Source organism: Crocuta crocuta, unplaced genomic scaffold (assembly GCF_008692635.1).
Source record: "Crocuta crocuta isolate KB4526 unplaced genomic scaffold, BGI_CrCroc_1.0 scaffold39, whole genome shotgun sequence".
NCBI lineage: Eukaryota > Metazoa > Chordata > Mammalia > Carnivora > Hyaenidae > Crocuta > Crocuta crocuta.
Genome location: NW_027533334.1, coordinates 7,751,962 through 7,767,458, shown reverse-complemented (window position 1 = coordinate 7,767,458; position 15,497 = coordinate 7,751,962). Strand labels below are relative to the sequence as shown.

Below are 15,497 nucleotides of genomic sequence, written 5' to 3'. Positions count from 1 at the left end.
CAGGGCACCGCGCCAGGCGGGCGGGGAGGCCNGCTGGGCGCCCCCCCACCCCCGGCCCAGCCCTGCCCGTGCGCGCCCCAGGTACAGTCCCGCCTGTCTGCGGCGAGCGGGCGGGGGTGTTTCCTCGGCCTGCCCACGGGCAAGGTCAGCTCTCTGAGCCGGGGGTGGGGGTGCGACCCCCACAAGCGTAAAGCGACCGACAGGACCCCTGGGATGGGGATAGAGGCGCAGCCATGCTACTGAAAACATACCTTCTCCTCCCAAACCTTTCCTTGGGAGGGAGCCAAACCCCACGGAACCTTCCCCCCATCCCAGTGCCCTTCAGCCCCCAGAGGCCCGCCTGGGGAGGACTGGGCTCGCCAGAGAGGGGTGGGGAGAAAAGAGAGGGGCGCCCTGGTCCTGAGCATCCCGCGCTCACAGGACGCCGTTTCCTCTGCCTGCAGGTGTAGCGCCCCCGCGCGGCACGGGCGGCCGGGCGTCTTCAGCATGACCCGCCAGAGCCTGTGGGACGTGTCGGAGGCCAACGTCGAAGATGGAGAGATCCGCATCAACGTAGGAGGCTTCAAGAGGCGGCTGCGCTCGCACACCCTGCTGCGCTTCCCTGAGACGCGCCTGGGCCGCCTGCTGCTCTGCCACTCGCGTGAGGCCATTCTGGAGCTCTGTGATGACTACGACGATGTCCAGCGTGAGTTCTACTTTGACCGCAACCCCGAGCTCTTCCCCTACGTGCTGCATTTCTACCACACTGGCAAGCTTCACGTCATGGCGGAGCTGTGCGTCTTCTCCTTCAGCCAGGAGATCGAGTACTGGGGCATAAACGAGTTCTTCATCGACTCCTGCTGCAGCTACAGCTACCATGGCCGCAAAGTGGAGCCTGAACAGGAGAAGTGGGATGAGCAGAGCGACCAGGAGAGCACCACGTCCTCCTTCGATGAGATTCTGGCCTTCTACAACGATGCTTCCAAGTTTGATGGGCAGCCGCTGGGCAACTTCCGCAGGCAGCTGTGGCTGGCGCTGGACAACCCTGGCTACTCGGTCTTGAGCAGGGTCTTCAGCATCTTGTCCATCCTGGTGGTGTTGGGGTCCATCATCACCATGTGCCTGAATAGCCTACCGGACTTCCAAATACCTGACAGCCAGGGCAGCCCTGGAGAGGACCCCAGGTTCGAAATTGTGGAGCACTTTGGTATCGCCTGGTTCACATTTGAGCTGGTGGCCAGGTTTGCTGTGGCCCCTGACTTCCTCAAGTTTTTCAAGAATGCCCTAAACCTTATTGACCTCATGTCCATTGTCCCCTTTTACATCACTCTGGTGGTGAATCTCGTGGTGGAGAGCACGCCTACCCTGGCCAACTTGGGCAGGGTGGCCCAGGTCCTGAGGCTGATGCGGATTTTCCGTATCTTAAAGCTGGCTAGACACTCCACTGGCCTCCGCTCCCTGGGGGCCACCCTCAAATACAGCTACAAAGAAGTAGGGCTGCTTTTGCTCTATCTCTCTGTGGGGATTTCCATCTTCTCCGTAGTGGCCTACACTATTGAAAAGGAGGAGAATGAGGGCCTGACCACCATCCCTGCCTGTTGGTGGTGGGCCACTGTCAGTATGACCACTGTGGGGTATGGGGATGTGGTCCCAGGAACGACCGCGGGGAAGCTGACCGCCTCTGCCTGCATCTTGGCTGGTATCCTGGTGGTGGTACTGCCCATCACTTTGATCTTCAACAAGTTCTCCCATTTTTATCGGCGCCAAAAGCAACTTGAGAGTGCCATGCGCAGCTGTGACTTTGGAGATGGAATGAAGGAGGTTCCTTCTGTCAATTTAAGGGACTACTATGCGCATAAAGTTAAATCCCTCATGGCAAGCCTGACAAACATGAGCAGGAGCTCACCAAGTGAACTAAGTTTAAATGATTCCCTACATTAGTCGAGAGGACTCGTCGTCCGCAAACCCACGTTGCTGAGCTGCCTCTTGTGCCTCTGGCACAGTCCGGGCACCTTAGGGTTATGGCGTAAGGAGTAGGCCCAGCCCCAAAGGGGAGAGATGCATGGGCTATGCACCCCAGGTTGCTTTTACAGTATTTAGAATCCTTTTTAGAGGGTGTTGTGTCAGACACCATGCCTTTGCACCCTTCAGTGAAATGACACTCACTGGTCTTTGCATCGTGGGCATAAAATGTTCATCTTTCTGCCAGATGAGTACCACCCAGAATGCTAATTTTTTTCTGTTTCTCGTGTACTTTCTTCCAGTGCTCGTGGCCCAGTATTGTCTGTGAGTTGTCTGTGCTCTTGTTTCTGAGGTTGTCACGTGAGTTCTGTACAAAAAGCCGCCACAACTCTGTCCAGTGGAAACACGTTGGTGAGGTCAGCAAGGATATGATGAGATTTTGCTCAGTCAGGCAAAAACAAAATCTCAGTTCTTTATCCACTGCTTTCATTTTGTTTTGATACTGAAACAAAGAATGTGAAGTTAAGCACATATGACCGGTGCAAGTCTGTGAGTTGTTTTTACAAATCATCTGTAACTCTGTGGCTTGCATGGGTACACTGGTCACCTTTAGAATGGTGTACACTGATGTTCATCTCGTAAATGTCACTTTTGGAGAATGTTAGTTAGTTAAACATGTAGTGAAGGTTTGAGTATTTTTCCCAAAAAGAGAAGCATTAGGGACAGGGCTTCAGCTAAATGCAGGCTGAATTGCAGGATACCTGAAGACCTTCAAAGTCAGGCCTTCATTTTCCTACGGCGGCCATAGAGACATTTATTTCTGGCTGAGGTTCCTCATCTAGGCCCTTTGACCAAACTTTGCCGTGTCTTAGATCTAAGCATGTTTTTGAAATATTTATTTTTTAAGCTGTTTAGAAATAAGGTCATGTTGTCTTCCTCAACTCAAAAGAGTTTTACTGTTGTATTATCTCCCTGAGGCAAACATTATTGGGTTGCCAGCAAGGGCAGTGGCTTAGAAACTTTGTTGCCTGCTTTGGAAGCTCATAAAATGAGAGCCCTTTTATTTGCAAGCAGAACTTAGGTAATTTCGCTTCCAGGATACAGTATGTTATATAGGATGCTCTCATTGCCCTGGAGTTCCTGGTATGACATGGAAACCGGGCGGTGTGGACACGCATGAATGAAGGCTGTGTGGCTTACCCAGGACGGAAATACGGTAGTGCTTATTTCCAGTTCAACAGCCTTTTGTTGGGAGAGGGTGGGGGGAGGCCGGGGGCAAGGAAAGCGTTGTAAAATGAAACATTGTTACTTCTTAAAATGTCATATATAATGGCAAACTTCTAGAAAAGCTTACTGCTACTTCAAAGACCTTTACATTTCTACAATTGTGTTGAAGGTTGAGAACGCTTTCCTTCTCCACAATGCCCTCTCTCCTCTTCTTCGAAGAGGCATCTAGCACACAACATGCTGAAGGGAATTTTTGTGATGTAGTTCTGTGTTATCTTTCGGGTAGTCAGGTGCTTCGTCAGTGGGTTTTTGTTACTGTTTGGTCTTTGAAAAGGCTGCGGAATCCTCGGGTCTAAGCGAGGAGTAAGGCAGGCTTTTTATGCAAGTTTTGGGCCTTCTGATGGCTGAAGAAAGTACATACCTCAGGATCTTGTCAGAAGGCTTTGCTACTTACAGTTGCCATGGCTTCTACAAAGTGTGCAGTTTTGTTGGGATGAGTGCACTTATACCTTTGAGTTCCAAGTTCAAATCCTTCTATCAGACTGGAGCCTCATGGGGGTGGGGGGCGAGGAGACAGCCACCTCCTAGTGCCTGACAAGTTACTGTCTTTGTCTCTTTGTCAGAAGCAGCAGGAAAGGTGAGATGACTTAGGGGCACCTGGCCACCAAGTCAGAAGAGCGGGTTGTTTTTTAGCATTTGCACTAGGTTTGGCTTGTGTTTCCAGCACTGGATGGCAGAGAATTTATGAAATCATTCCCAGCTGCACTGAGGGCCAGGGGAGGGTCCAAACTTGTCAGAACCGTTCAGTTTGGCAAGGATGATGGTACCAGGTCACTGAGCATGGTGTCCATGGTCACGGGCCATAAAGCTTGAGGAAAAGTTGAAACAGGGAAGGAGGCAGAATAACTCCGTCACTCTCCTGAGTATTTTTCTCAACAGGCAGGTTTTACCACCAAAAAAAGATACCCCTAGTGGTTACTCTTCGCAGATGCGAAAGCTGGAAAACTTGACTTTTCATTTTAGTAATGACTTGCATTTTTTTTGGTGCCTTTCATTGGGGGAATCCCAAAGTGCTTTAGAGACTGTCTTTTTAACATCTCTTGTACATATTTATACACTTGTACAAAATATCGCTGGGCCCATCCTGGAACTGCAGTCACTTCTGAGCATGAGAATGTCCTAATAGCATCAACTTCTCCAAGTGGTGGTTTCAGATAAGAGGGAGAGAGAACAACCCAGCTGGCTTGAACCCTGGAGTTCATTCCCACAAAGGATGGCACGTGACTGTGGCCCAGGAGAAAGAACCCTCCTCTCCTCCAGAGTACCACCAAGGGACAGAGTTTCACAAGTGCTCCCAGTTGGGCTCTGACTGATACTAGATAACGTCTTTATGTAGCAGTTTCTTCTGGCCTCTGAAACTAATCAGGGAGGATCAGGTTAATTTTATGCTCTGTTTCTGGAGTTAAGAATATAACTATGAGGTGACATCTTTGGCCACCAAGCTGTCAGACTGACCCAAAAACCTCCTTTAGGGGGACCCAATAGAAGCTTCAGGTTGCTTATTTCCAGCTGTGGCTCAAGACCAGCTCCATCTCAGCATTTCCAAGGCCATTGGGACAAATATACGGGCCAGGCTCTTCTCAAAACATATGTGATGAGCATTTCAAAAGTGCCGGTTGGGAAGTGACACTGTGTCTTTATTGCATGGGTATTGGTTATAGATTTGTCTTTTCTGCCAAAGGCCCTCATTTCCTGGGTTTGTTCCTGAGGAGGGGCATGTGGTAATGCCAAGCTGATTTGTAGCTCCTAAGGTAGTAATTGGTATTTAATATTTGGGTTTGTTATTTCTACTTCTCTTAGTACTCACATAATTGAACTACCTGCTAATTCTTGCCTCATTTCAAAGAAAATTATTTGTTCTGCACTTTGGGATAGCAGTGATCTGTACAGGCTGTGTGTTATCTACTTGAAGGCTTAACTGGTATTTCCTGTATGTTTTAACAGCATGACTTGTTACAGAGTTGTAATTTTCAAAATTGAGAACGCTGTATTTGCGATGTCAGTTTTAACACTCATTAACACACTACTGTGCAAGCATTAACACAGGGCCTGCTGAACCATTATGTCTGGTGGCTGCACTTTAGTCTCCGTGCCTCGACTCGGGAGTGAGAAGGGTCACTGACGCACTCAGGACTCCAGCCCCGAAGATTAAATAGAAAAAGATTATTTATGCTTCCTTAAGGCACTTCAATTATGTATGCAGTGGCAAAACCACAAGGGTGTTTGGCATTGGGGACTGGACTTCCTAGGAAAGGCTAGGCTTGTTGAGCATTCGTTGGGAGGGAAGAGCTGTAATTTATTCATTGCAGGCATATAGAGGTGACACCCTTTTCCCCAGGATCTGGAGCCTCCAGCCTGCTTTGTGGAAGGGATGGCCATTTATTCTTGGAGCCCTCGTGAAACAGACAGCCCTTGCAGGACGATCCATCCCCTTCTGCACGGTCTTGCTCAGCACTACTGATGGGGGCCTGCCAATGCCAGCTCCTTGCCCCCCAGGGGGCCATTGTCTCTGCTGCTGCCATACTTCCCTGACAGTCACTTGGGTCCTGGGTGACCTGAGTGCCCTGGCTGGTTTGGTGTGAATATTGCTGGGTGATACATAGTCCCAGCCCTCAGGACCTACCTAATCTGGTAGTAGTGCCTTAGACCACGAGCTGTTGCAAAGGCCACGGTGAATCTGTAGGAAGGTCTCTGAGCTCTACTCTCAGTTTTGCCTTCAATTCTATGATCTTACACATCATTTGGCCTTTCTGAGCCTCACATCTCACTGCTGCAAAGTGAGAGGGTTGGATTAGATCATCCTTAAAAGCCCTGGCCTATTTTCCGTCACATTGTAGAAACAGAATTTCTACAGGCCCTCTACGTCCACGTAAGAGCAGGGAGCAGGTCCTGATACCCTCAACTTCTTTCTTTCTTTCTTTTTTTTTTTAATGTTTTATTTATTTTTGAGAGAGAGAGGCAACTTGAGCAGGGGAAGGTCAGAGAGAGAGAGACACACAGAATCCGAAGCAGGCTCCAGGCTCTGAGCTGGCTGTCAGCACAGAGCCTGATGCGGGACTCGAACCCACAATCCGTGAGATCATGACCTGAGCTGAAGTCGGACGCCCAACCGACTGAGCCACCCAGGCGCCCCACCCTCAACTTATTTCTAAGCAGAGCAGAGGGGCTGCTCACAAACCTGTTTGCCCTCATTTCTCTCTTCAGTAGCCAGCCACGATGGATACCAGCGACAAGGATACCAGAGGAATGTTGGGGGCGGGGGGGGGTCTATGCCAGGTGAATAGAGTTTTAACAGAACCCACAGGTGTCTCCTTTGGGTTTTAAGCTATTTACACTTAATCTTATTTCTGCTATTGAACAAATCATAGGACAGAAAGGAAAGTCACATTGATCCCATTTGGCTTCAGGGCTCTTTGCCATTTATGTTTGCTCCCTTTGTAAAGCAGGGTGGACACCCCCCCACCCTGTTTCCAGGAGGTCCCGGGGCCCCTAAGTGCAGCCAGAGCAGATGGATCACCCCTATCGGCACTTAATTCTCACTGAGGAGCAGAGGTGCCTGCAGGTGTCTTCTGCATAATGTGCGGAAGGGTGTGCTGCAGGCTGTGTTAACCTGCTTCCGGTCTCACGTCTCATGGCAGTGGCTGAGGAAGGGTGCTGAGGGCCCCGCGCGTGGCACTGAGAAGGCACTATCGGTCTCCACAGGGGGGTGTAGTGGGTGTCCTCCCTCCAGCAGGGGTAGAAATGGACGTTCAGGGATCTTCTGGGGCCAGGATCCCTTGCATCTTGAAAACAAACACCTCCTCTGTGGGAAAGAGCTTACATACTGTGCTCGCGTGGTTATTATCTCCTCTTATTTTTAGGGGAACTTTTAACTAGCATTTCTACCCCAGGACCTTATCTGGGTGTTACGTCCAATTGCTACTCTAGGTCTGAAACTCTGCAACGTTTTCCTCTTTCTGTGACCTCATTTGTCAGTCTTATCATCCTCCTGGCTAAATTCTCCAAAGCAAATGATTGTGTCTGCAGGTGATAAGCTGACGCTTTTAGTAGACGGTACATACGAATGAGGCCTCAAAGCCATGGCCAAGAGGACAGAGATACCGCTGGGGAAAGGGGGCGGGTGTGCCTCGGAGCAGATGCAAGTTCCCACAGAAGGAATAAGGGAGAGAAAGAAGGCAGGGAAAAGAGGAAACACGCAAGAGGGTACAGAGGAGGGGGTGAAGGAAAGAAAAGGCATAGGAGACTGAAGGGAAAGAGCAGACGGAAAATTAGGGAGACTAGGAGACGCTAAGTTTGATGCAGTCATTCTAGGCCTGAATTTGTTTTATTCCCAGTCAATGCAGCCTGCACTTAGCCCGCCAGTGGCCTCCCGGGAGGTGACCAGTGCTGGGGTCCCCCCCACCCTGATCTACCTGGCGCCTCCACTGCTCGCCTCCGCCAAAGGGGTGCACGGTCTGGCAGAACAGACGTGGAAGCTACAAAAAGCGTTTTGGATGAGGAGGGCAGTGAGGACACAAGGAAAGCAGTGACTGTGTCCCTCTGAAGATGGGGCTTCTGGGGCCCAGGTGTTAGCCAGGCAGAGGCGGCCGGCGGGGGGGGGGGTCTGAAATGGAGAGACGAGGGGAAGCGAATGGAAGAAACCTCTGTGAACAGGGACCCACACAAGCACAGACTGCGGGGCCCACACAGGCCGGCGTGAGGGAGTCTGAGCGGCTGAGAAGCAGCGCAGCGCAGACCAGCCCCGGGGTAAAGGCTGAAAGAGCTTGAGCTTCATTCTTTGGTCACTGGGGTGGGACATCTGACCAAGTCAGTGCTGTCGAAACAGGACTCTGGCAGCAGCTGGGAGGTGTGGAGAGGCCGGGTGACCTATTTGAGGTCAGATGGGGGGGATTGACAGGAAGGGGTGGTCGGCTCCGCGGGACTCAGTCAATGACTGGATGTGGAGAGGGTGGCTGGGACGGCTGGGTGTTTGGCTTGGTTGGTGATGCGGTAGATGGTGGTGTCACCAAGAGAGACAGGGAACCCTTGGATCTATCCCTGAGGCTCAGTGGTGTTGCCTGAGTGGCTGGGGGCGTGCAAATCGAGGTGTGCAGGGGGGAGCCTGGGACAGGACTCCTCAGCTGAGAGAGGAGGCCGTGGGGGAGATAGCCCAGGAAGGGTACAGAGAGGTCCCTGCACCAGACCAGCATCTGATGGACAGCCACAGGGATGAGTGAGGCCCAGGGCCTTGCATTCCTCTGCTGGCCCATGAAAGCTGTCATCTTATCTCCTTCTTTTCCCCGGAGAAACTCCCGGCGGGTGATCTCTGCTGGCAGCCTCAGCGGTCCTCTCCGTCCATTTCCTTGTTTTATCTCTGCAATTGGAGTCTGTTCCTCCCACTCTCTTCCAACTGCTCTTTTGAAGATCACCAGTGCTCTTCTGATAGCTAAATTCAGTGGCCCTTCCTTAGCTCTCAGATTGCGCCAAATTCTACCCACCTAGGCCAACCTTGAAGTTCTTTGTACTCCCTCCTCTGTTACTTTTCGGACACTGCACTCTGCTGGTTCTCCCGAGGCCTCTGCTTCTCTCTCGCACTTTCCTCTTGGGTCTGTGTCCTCCTTCTGACCCTCCTCATCATGTGTTGCCCCCATACTTTTGTCCTTAGCAGCCTGCAATGCACTTTACCCAAGCTGGAGCCTCAACTAGTGCGCACACGACTTGCATGTCTCTTCGCCTGATGCCATGTCACTTCTGAGCCCCATGCACGTTGCCCTTGCATTCGGGGGTCGCCGTATCTAAAACTGGACTTATCTTCACCAAAAGCTTGCTCTTCCTCCCGCCTTTTCCCTCATTTCTGGAAATGGAAACAGTGCTCTCAGCCACCCAGGTTGGAATTTTAGTCATCCTTGAATCCTCTCCATTTAATTAGACATTTACTCACCACAGCAATCATTTCTTGACCCTGACTAATTGCCAGGCACCATATTGATGTAAGGGAAATAAATGTAAAGGCTATTGCTCATAGCCCTTAAGAAGTATAGACTTTACAGCCATGTTACTGTGCATTGAAATCGTCTGGGGAGCTTTCACCAAAGTAGATTTCTGGGCATCACTCCATCTACAAAATCAGACCCTTGGGAGTAGGTGCCCAGGAATCTGTATTCTTAAAATGCTCCCTGGTGATTTTGATGCAAGTGGTGTTCAAACCCCTCACGGAGAAATAGTGGCCCAGGGATCCCCGTTACATTACTCACCCTCTCCCTCAATTCCCCTGCCCACTGGGCACCAGGTTTTATCCCTACTTTCTTCGCTACATCTTGCACATAAGGCCCTTTGTATTCACTCTAAAGGCCTCCACCCCACTTTAGTGCTTCTTAAGTCATTGTGCTCATTTCCAGCTTACTCATGCCCAGGTTCTCCATGCCAATCCATCCTTACCTGAAACCTTCCAACAGGCTCATCTTTCCCTTCCTGTATCTTAGACCTACCGGTGATTTCTTTGGCGACGGCTGTTGCTTATATTGAAGACATAAGCACCATGGACATCAAGGGTCACAGCTGAGGAAGTGAAAAATCTGCATATAGGCTCAAGGACGGAGAAAAGTGCTCATTTGAGAAGGAGCTGCCATTAAGTGGGGCAATGAGGGCCAGGTGATGGGCACGTAGGATTTGTAATAGGGGACACAAAAGTTGGCAGCACAAATGGCGTGAATGTTGGAGGACCAGGCTCACCTGTCTGGGATGGCCAAGCCTGACTCCTAGACTAATGGTCTCCCAAAGAGTGTGTGGGTCTGTCCAGCACTGAGTCATCCCTGGGCACCCAGGGCTATGATATGAGGTAGGTAGACGGGGGGATATGGTAGAAACAGAATTGGGGTTCTCCGGGAGGTTTTTTCCACTCAAAATTCTTTCCGTCGCCTACATCTCTAGACATTTAAAGAATTCTGAGCTATTTTCAGACCTACTATGAAAAGAACTGAGGTGTTATCAGTCAGACACCCATCTAACCATTTCCTAAGAGGCGAGCTGGCATGACTCACTTTTGATCTGTCAGCTTCGTATTGATTTTTCTGGCAAACTTTGTGGGTCTGCCAGAGCTGACTCTACTGGGAACAGCTGAATTGTAACCTACCGTGCTCAGGGTCAGTTATTACAAAGGCCACCATCACAGGGTTGTAGCCTGCGTTTCTTTTTGTGGAACACACCAGAGGAGAGGGGGAAACTGCAGAGCATAAAACCAACGATGTCCCTGGGCTTTCCCACTGCTTGCTAAAAGAGAAGCCAGACAGCTTTCCTTATGCTTCTCCCAGATTTAAGACTTGAGTACTGTTTGTGGATGAGGTGCTGGCAGGAGCTGATGGGGCCCCCGAAGTAATTCTGGGCTCTTTCTCATGGCAGGTGAAGTCACTAGCTTCCACTCTGCTGTGGAACTGGGCAGCCAGCGACTGGAGGCGGTTAAATATATTACTATGTAATCTGCCAATTTTAAAACATGAGATCACTGATTATTCAGTAGTCTCATTTTTTTAAAAAGCCCTCTCATGTGAAAAAATAAAAATTCCAGGCAAGTCAAAATGTCCTATTAACCTTCACGTTTACCTGAACCCTCCCCCGCCCACCATGGGAATATGTAAATGTGTGTCAAAGCTTCAGAGCTTGCAGATGCTCGAGTCCTGATGCTAAAGGACTCATTTGACTTGATATTTCAGGGATGAGCTTATGCCTGGGAGCTGGAATGTGCAGATGTCACTTACTCAGAGAGACTGGAGTGCTGGCCTCAGCAGATGATGCCAAGAGAGGAACGAGAAGCAGAGCTAAATCAACCAAGAGCCCTCATCTGGCAGAGTGCTAAGCCATTTGCCAAGTGCGGTGCCGAGTGCAATGGAAACATCTTCACGTGCCCTCAGTCCCGAATTCTTTCATATGGGTGACATTGGGTGAAAAGACACCACAGATGGCCTTTCAGGAGCAGCTCTGACACGTCACAGAGGGATGCGTCCATGTGTCTGCGCCTGTGTATACGTGTGTGCGTGTGTCTCTGTCTGTGGGTCTTTCTGTGAATCTGTGTCTCTGTGCCTATGTGTATGTCTGTGGGTGTGTTTGTGCCGCTGTGTGTCTGTGAATGTGGGGGTGAAATGACAGGGAAAAGAGGTGGAAATAAGCCTCTCTCCAGGGCTCCCATAGACATTATCTTCATAGAGAGGCTTTCCCTGCATTCCGCCCAATTCAAATGAAGTTCTTCTGCCGCGGATGTCTCTGCTTCATGTCTTACAGCATCCGGCACTTTTTCTTCTTAGCCCCTATGGCAATTTGTCATTTTTGTTTATTGGGTGGTGTCTGTCACCTCCGCTAATTGGAAGCTCCAGGAGTGCAGGGATATTTATCTCCAGTGCTCAACACAGCGCCTGGCACAGAGTAAATGCTGAAAATGATAAATAAGCCGAGGGCAGAGGGGTGGGCATGCAGCACGGAGTTCAGGTCCTCTTATTGAGGGTGCTGCTAGAGAATCACAGGTTGCTGGGGAGTCCATCTGACCTGCCGCATAACTGAAGCAGGGTTGGGAGGCCCCGTAAAGGGTTTTCACTGAATGAACATCCTTAGAAAAGCCTCCCAGGCCGGACACGTGTGACATGTTGGTCAGGCAGTGCCGCCAGTAAGATTGGAAGGGACGGACTTCCTGTGATGCACATTTCTGAACGAGCTCCAGGACTGAGGAAGGGCTGCCAGGACATTCCCACCGGGTAATGACTAATGCATGAGCCAGTGTGCAGGTGAGAAATGTCAAAATGGATCAGTGTAAAAGCACCCCATCTCTGGGGCAGGGTCCAGCAGAGGTCACCCACACTGTCAGGCTTTGGAGCAGAAGGCATTCGATGTCCCTGCTGTTGGAATGGCAGGCGTCACTTTGTTCTGGTCAGAGGGGCAGTCTTGACATTAATATTTCACTGCTGATCCTCCAGCGAAAACCAAAACCCGAAAACCTCTATCTGAGCCCTTCACTGAGCTGTGTCTTCGCTGTGGCTAGCTGGGCACATCGCAGTCTGCATACTGAGTGGGCTCTGCAGGCCACTGGCTAGAACGCTAATGAAGCCGGTGGGGCCTGTGCCACTGTGAACGTGTCCCTTGCTGTGCACTGACTGAGGTGTTGGGCACAATGTGGAACCTCTGTTGCCTTCAGCAAACAGGTGACATCTGAGCTAGATCTTCCAGTGAGGAGGGGCATCAGAGAGAAGAGCAGGTGCCCAGGTTGCTGGGGGCAGGATCTGGGAAGAAGAGCTGCAGCTACCATACCACCTGCTCCACTGGACCAGGACAGAACCGAGAAGGCTGTGCGGAGGGAGGGAAGCTGCTCTGGGGGTCTACACAGACATGGATGCTTGGCGAGGAAGTGGAAAGAATTCAGATCAGGTGTGGGGAAGGCCATGGCCAGAGGCTCTGACAGCCCCATGAAGGCTGATATGAAGGGCCTTTAGCTCCTAGGCTGGCAATCTTAAGGCATTTTATTCAATACTTAGCTTTATTTATTTACTATCCATCTATCTATCCATCTATTAATCACCTTTCTTTCTTTCTTTCTTTCTTTCTTTCTTTCTTTCTTTCTTTCTTTCTTTCTTTCTTTCTTTCTCTTTCTTTCTTTCCCAACACCCTATAAAATAGGTTCTGTTATTATTCTCATTTAGTAGTTGAGGATACTAAAGCAGAGAGGGGTTAAATAACTAAGTAGCCCAAGGCCACATGAAGCATCTACCTTGTAGAATATGTGATGTAAAGAAAGTGCCAGGCAGAGTCAGGGCTCAGAAATTTTGTTTCCTGTTGTCTTTTCTAGTACGGTGAATATAGATAGCCTGTGGAACAAGAGGTTCTTTGTGCCAGGAAACAAGTTTTATTTATAGTCATTGTCTCGTTGAAGCCTCCACTACAATACTGGAGGGTGAATAATTTTTAAATGTATTTTTACAGGGAATTAATTTGTAATTATACAAGTAATAGCCAAATACGTTTGTCATAAAAAATTAACCCTTATAGGAAGCACTCAAACCCACATGACCCTCCAACCTCAGTCCCCACATTCCCTCTCCAGAGTCACTGCTATTATTGCATTGGCGTATATCGTCTATAACTTCCTATTGATATATACAGACAGATCTTTATACCTGGAGTATTGAAGAGTAATTTTGTAAATTTCTCATTGTGAAAATGCCTCAGTATCACTCAGAGAATTTTTTCCATGTCAGTTCATAAAAATCACCTCCATTCTTATTATCTGTTCCTAACAGCTCTTGTCCCAGAGTTTATTTAGCCATCCCCCTCTGATAATTAATGAGGTGAGTAATATTATCTTCATTTGAGGGCTGAGTACCTTGTCCCAGGCCATCCAGCTGGAAAGTGGCAGAGTTGGGCTCCAACCCACTTCCATTTGGTTCCAAAGCCAACAGTCATAACCACTAGAATATGAATTAGCACGAGCATAAAATTTTGTTTTAAAGTCAAATGAGGGGCACCTGGTGGCTCAGTCAGTTGCATGTCCAACTCTTGGTTTTGACTTAGGTCTTGATCTTATGGGTTCGTGAGTTCAAGTGCAGTGTGGAGCCTGATCTGTGAAAGCCTGCTTGGGATTTCTCTCTCCCCCTCTCTCTGCCCTCCCCTGCTCATGTGGGTGCACTCTCCCTACCCCCCAAAATAAATAAACATTAAAAAAATAAAGTCAAATGGAAACTCAGTAGTTACATATTTATTTGTTCAATACACATTTATTGAGCATCTACTTTGTGTCTCAACAAGTGGCGAGGAATCTCCTTTCTGAAATTTCTCCTCTCTCTTCTTCCAGCTCCCCTTCAGACCCCCTTGCCTACTGTAAAATCTGTTGACCTTTCCTCTTGTTCTGCCAGTCCCCCTGGGTTTTATTCTTGGCCATTTCCCCTTTTCCTTCACTTGGCTCAGTCTCCAATAGTTCTTTCCGTAAACTCTTCTACTAGACAACAAAAGTCTTCATTTCCAGCTCTACCTCTCTCCTCCAGCTGCAGATTCGTGCTTCCACCTGCTCCCAGGATGCCTGCTGCAGGGCATCTCATAGACCTGTGACATCAACATGTCCAAATCTGAACTCGTTATCCTACCCCTCAAATCCAATCCCATTCTGATTAACTGTATCACGGTTCAGGGTGGCCCAAGCTGGGGTCCTCAGTGCTATCCTTGACCCCTCACTCTTCTGTATCCCCCAAACCCATTTAGTCGACCAACCCCACTGGTTCAATCTCCCAAATAGTTCTTGGATTTGCCCTCTCCTCTCTGTCGCCAGTCCCCTGTCAGAATTCAAGCCCTGAGCGACTTTTCCTGAACTAGCACACACACCTCTCCTCCCCAGTTCGTCAAACTCCCAAAAGCACAGGACCCGTTCTTCTGTTAGTCCTCACCTGAGCTCTGAGATTTCAGGTGTATTTCTAGTTGAGGCATGTTCCAATCATCTGAATATCTCTGGTGCGTAAATGTCTAGAGCTCATTTCATTTTCCGAAGCACTTTTTTGCTAGCTCCTGTGCATGAATGTGTCATTAAGCTGAGAATTTCTTCCCATTAAACTAATTTCTCAATTTTTTACTTTAGGAGCATTACAAATATCTTTTTCACTACCTTTTGTGTGGTGATGATTGCAGGTCTGTCATCAGTGCTTGGATCTTGCATATTAATCACACATAGAGCAAATTTATAGAATAAGAACTAGAACTGGTAGCAAAATACGCAGCCTTGCTCTAACTTTACTGCATGCAAGGACATTTTTATTTTCTTGCCACATCAACTGAATGTTTCATTTTATAAATCATTTTTTAGTGCTGTGGTTGGTGCCTCATGATGCAGGAAGCCCTGAGACTGTCCTGAGAGATGTAGATACCCTGCATTCTTCACACAGAATTATAGAAACAAAAATTACACCGTCTCAGAGCTAAATAAAAGACTCTGTTCCTTTTTCTTATAGACAAAATACATCAGTCTATTTTGTATGAATCAAAGGGTCTAGAACAGAGATGTGACCATTTTTACTACATAATGGCAATGATAGCAGTTCATGTCTCCCCTTTTAGAAACTGGGTATATTCATTCAGGCCTTAGAATGTAGTCAGATGCAGAAAATACAGCAATATTTGTCACATGAATTTTCACATTTGATCGAATAATTATTTGCTCAAGGGCAAAATAAACGCTTACCTAGACTCCAAAGTATTAGATACTGAGTAATCTTGGTTTGGGAGATGACACAGATACAATTTTGTGAATGTCAGGCCTCTTCTCATGA

General features: G+C 48.8%; 1 protein-coding gene across 1 annotated transcript; it reads left to right on the top strand.

Moving 5' to 3' along the window:
• The first annotated feature begins 486 nt into the window (after positions 1–486).
• On the top strand, positions 487–2,402 carry KCNS2 (potassium voltage-gated channel modifier subfamily S member 2). The gene has a single exon (XM_077748236.1). It carries the CDS (start codon positions 487–489, stop codon positions 1,918–1,920), a length of 1,434 nt encoding a protein of 477 aa, XP_077604362.1. The 3' UTR covers positions 1,921–2,402.
• Positions 2,403–15,497: the final 13,095 nt, after the last annotated feature.

Bases quoted from the DNA above. Each gene is read 5' to 3' on its own strand.
- KCNS2 (XM_077748236.1), top strand. From the start codon at position 487: ATGACCCGCCAGAGCCTGTGGGACGTGTCGGAGGCCAACGTCGAAGAT.